This window comes from Gekko japonicus, unplaced genomic scaffold, assembly GCF_001447785.1.
Source record: "Gekko japonicus isolate JY-2015 unplaced genomic scaffold, Gekko_japonicus_V1.1 scaffold189, whole genome shotgun sequence".
Classification (NCBI taxonomy): Eukaryota; Metazoa; Chordata; class Lepidosauria; order Squamata; family Gekkonidae; genus Gekko; species Gekko japonicus.
In genome coordinates, this window is record NW_015163608.1 from 1,352,109 (window position 1) to 1,355,320 (window position 3,212).

At 40.5% G+C, this 3,212-nt stretch overlaps 1 protein-coding gene across 1 annotated transcript in view; it reads left to right on the forward strand.

Annotated features, from left to right (window-relative positions):
* WWC1 (WW and C2 domain containing 1) overlaps window positions 1-3,212 on the forward strand; it is a 161,762-nt gene that overhangs the window by 156,422 nt on the left and 2,128 nt on the right. The window contains exons 22-23 of the mRNA XM_015407306.1: window positions 53-283; window positions 1,377-1,498. Coding sequence (XP_015262792.1) covers window positions 53-283; window positions 1,377-1,498 — 353 coding nt within the window. The remainder of the gene's footprint in view (window positions 1-52; window positions 284-1,376; window positions 1,499-3,212) is intronic.

Here is a 3,212-nt window from a genome sequence, read left to right on the forward strand (position 1 = left end):
TTTTTTATTTAAAACCTTTTTTTTTTTTTTTTCCCCCCCCCCCCCCCCGTAGTCTTCAGTTCAGAACATTGGAGCTGAGCGTCTAATCCGTACCTCTCTAGACTTGGAGCTGGATCTGCAGGCTTCAAAGACCTGGCACAATCAACTGGTACAAGAAATCTCTGTTTTGAAGCAGCTGAAGGAACAGTTAGAACAAGCTCAAAACGAGGGGGGGAAGGAACTACCCGAGTTTGTAAAGGAGGATGAGCGATTTCAGATCCTGCTGAGGCTAGTGGAGAAACAGGCAAGTACTCTTGTAATTACACAGTGATTTTCATTACCAGATTCTCCAAACAATTCCAATGCTGCTTGCTTTTTCAGTTCCTTTCACTGATAGTGAGCCCTCTAAGATCTTATAAATCACTATCCAGCAGTGTCCTATGCAACATGATTTAATGTAGGTTCTATGTTCTTAGTGGAAATTGCCGCCGCCACCACCACACACTTTTCAGCCATCATTACCTGGATAAAAGTAATGTCCCACATGGTGAAAGATCATCTGTGTTTCAATGTCCCTGAACCCACTTTATGTCCCCACAAGAATACAGAAGGTGAATGTGTACTTATAATTCCACTTAGGAAGGTAATATCTGAGGACATTATAATGTTTGAGTGCCACCATCCAGAATTTTCAGAAGAATTTCCAGCCTGCATATAATATATAATTTGCTGTTTCTTTGAACATTTCATTATAAACATAATCTGAAAGAATAGGCAGAGTTTCAATATAACTGTTTAAATGCCAACTGTAAGGATTCAGTATCATAGGTAGGAGTTATATGCATGGCAGGAATTATCTGTGTATTTGTTTATATTGATATCGTATTTGACTGTTTGCTAGATTAGTATCCAGACTGCATCTGTAAAACACAGGTTGTATGTCGCATGACAAATATGTATTGAAAAATATGAGATGTAATTCATCCTATCAGTAGCCACAAAACAAGTATTTGTAAGGACTTGCTTTATTATCTCTTTGCATTTATACAAATAGCCCCTCCTTACCCTTGGCTTGTCTAACTCTGTTGTGACTGATACAGAATTATGGAGCATTAATTGCATAAGATAGTGAGCATCAGGTATCATTATCTATCTTGATGTTTTACTCCCCTGCTCCTCCCCCCCATATATATCCCCCAGCTCAATGGTGTGAACTATAGTGACAATAAATCCTTTATAAATTCTCAGTCCTTTCACGGCTTCTGTGGTGTATGACTTCAAGGAAATCAGTCTCACAAGTATACATTGAAGTTAAGTGCTTTGTCTACAAGGAGGATGTTAGATTAGAACCTGTTGTGTTCTATTTAGACTAATGGTGTAATTTCTCATTCATTTAGGCTAAAAAAGATGAGCGGAAGTGTGAGCTAAAAGCTGATAAAATGATGAGAGCAGCTGCTAAGGACGTACATAGACTACGAGGGCAGAGTCGGAAGGAGCCCCTGGAGGTGCAGTCATTTAGGTGGGAAAAGGAGTTACAGCTTTATTTAAATACCTGGCTTTCCCCTTTTTGAAGTAGCTTCACTTACCAGCAGCATAAAACCACTGAGCTGTAGAAATTAGCCGGTCACGCTGGTATCATGGTTGCCCTCTGATAATGAGTGACAACATCGAACAGCATTTTCTAAGAACAACATCTTCTGTGATACCCTTATCTAGCAGTTGCACAATGCTGTCTCACCTGTCAGATCCCTTTGTTTAATGACTGAGCTTCCCTCTAATACTGTGTTGTATTCTTATCATCCGAAAACAGTGTGGGATTTGCAAAAATGGCTTTTTGTAAGGGTTTGTTACAATTTATTGTAATGAAATCTTTTTGGCTTACTCCAAAGTGGTTAACAAGTCTTGCACTGTGGCACAACTAAATGTTCTTTCGTGTTTGTGCTCTCTGTCTCTGTCTGTCTGTCTCTCTCTCTCGCTCTGAGATTTCAAGCCTCAGAATTCTTACTGTCATTACAGGGGTGGAAAATGGTCAGTAAAATCAGTAAAAGTCAGTTTTTTCATCTTGGTCAGTAATTTGTCAGTTTTTTGGTCAGTAAAATCAGTATTTCCTTGATTTTTGTGAATGTAATCTGTGTTTTTCCATTTTCATTACTGTATTTATGGGGGAAACATGATGACTTCCCAGTGAGAAGACAGATTGTTTTCAGTTTAGTTATGAAGTACTTTAAGGACTTTGTTCCTAAGAGTAAAAGTGGTTTGGTGAAATCTTCTACAAAGTATAGAAACATAATTAACCTCTTAAAACATAAGATGAAAGTAGAGGTGATGGATATTGTGGGATTCAACATGGCACAGCTCATGCTAGAAGGAATTGAGAAAGCAATGGAAGAAGAGGACAAGGGGAAAAATGCTTGTGGATGCAATGCAGAAAACTGTTGAGAAACGGAAGAGTTTGTGAATAACTGTATTCATTTATTTATTCAATTTATACCCCGCCCTCCCTGCTGGAGCGGGCTCAGGGCGGCTTACAAAGAGATTAAACATATAGGTAACAAATTATATACGATCTTAAAACAAATAATAAAACTCTACATTATCATAAAATGCTAGTAAGTGAACAGGTACTTACAACAATGCTCACAGAAGGCAGAACCAATACTAGTGTTGTAATCAGATGATCTATACTGGTGGTTGGCTCGTCTTGGTATTTAGGCAACAGCTCAGGCTGTTGCTGGTAAGCCAAGGACCAGGGCACTGTCACTTGAACAGGTACTTACAACAATGCTCACAGAAGGCAGAACCAATACTAGTGTTGTAATCAGATGATCTATACTGGTGGTTGGCTCGTCTTGGTATTTAGGCAACAGCTCAGGCTGTTGCTGGTAAGCCAAGGACCAGGGCACTGTCACTTCTCAGTTATTTGATGTTATTTGGTGTGGCTCCTTAGCCGACTTGAGGTGACCATTGCATGGATCACTGTTGCCAAGTCGTTGCATTTGAGGAAGGGAACCAACTGCCTAATCAGCCAGAGGTGGTAAAAGGCTGATTTGGCAGTGGCTGCTACCTGGGCCTCCATTGTTAGTGAGGCATCCAGGAGCACTCCCAAGCTCCTAACCCCTGGTGCTGGCATCAATGGTGCCTCATCAAAGGTTGGAAGTAGGATCCCTACCCTTGGGCCACCCCGGCTCAGGTACAGGACCTCCGTCTTTGTCGGATTCAATTTCAGTTGGCTC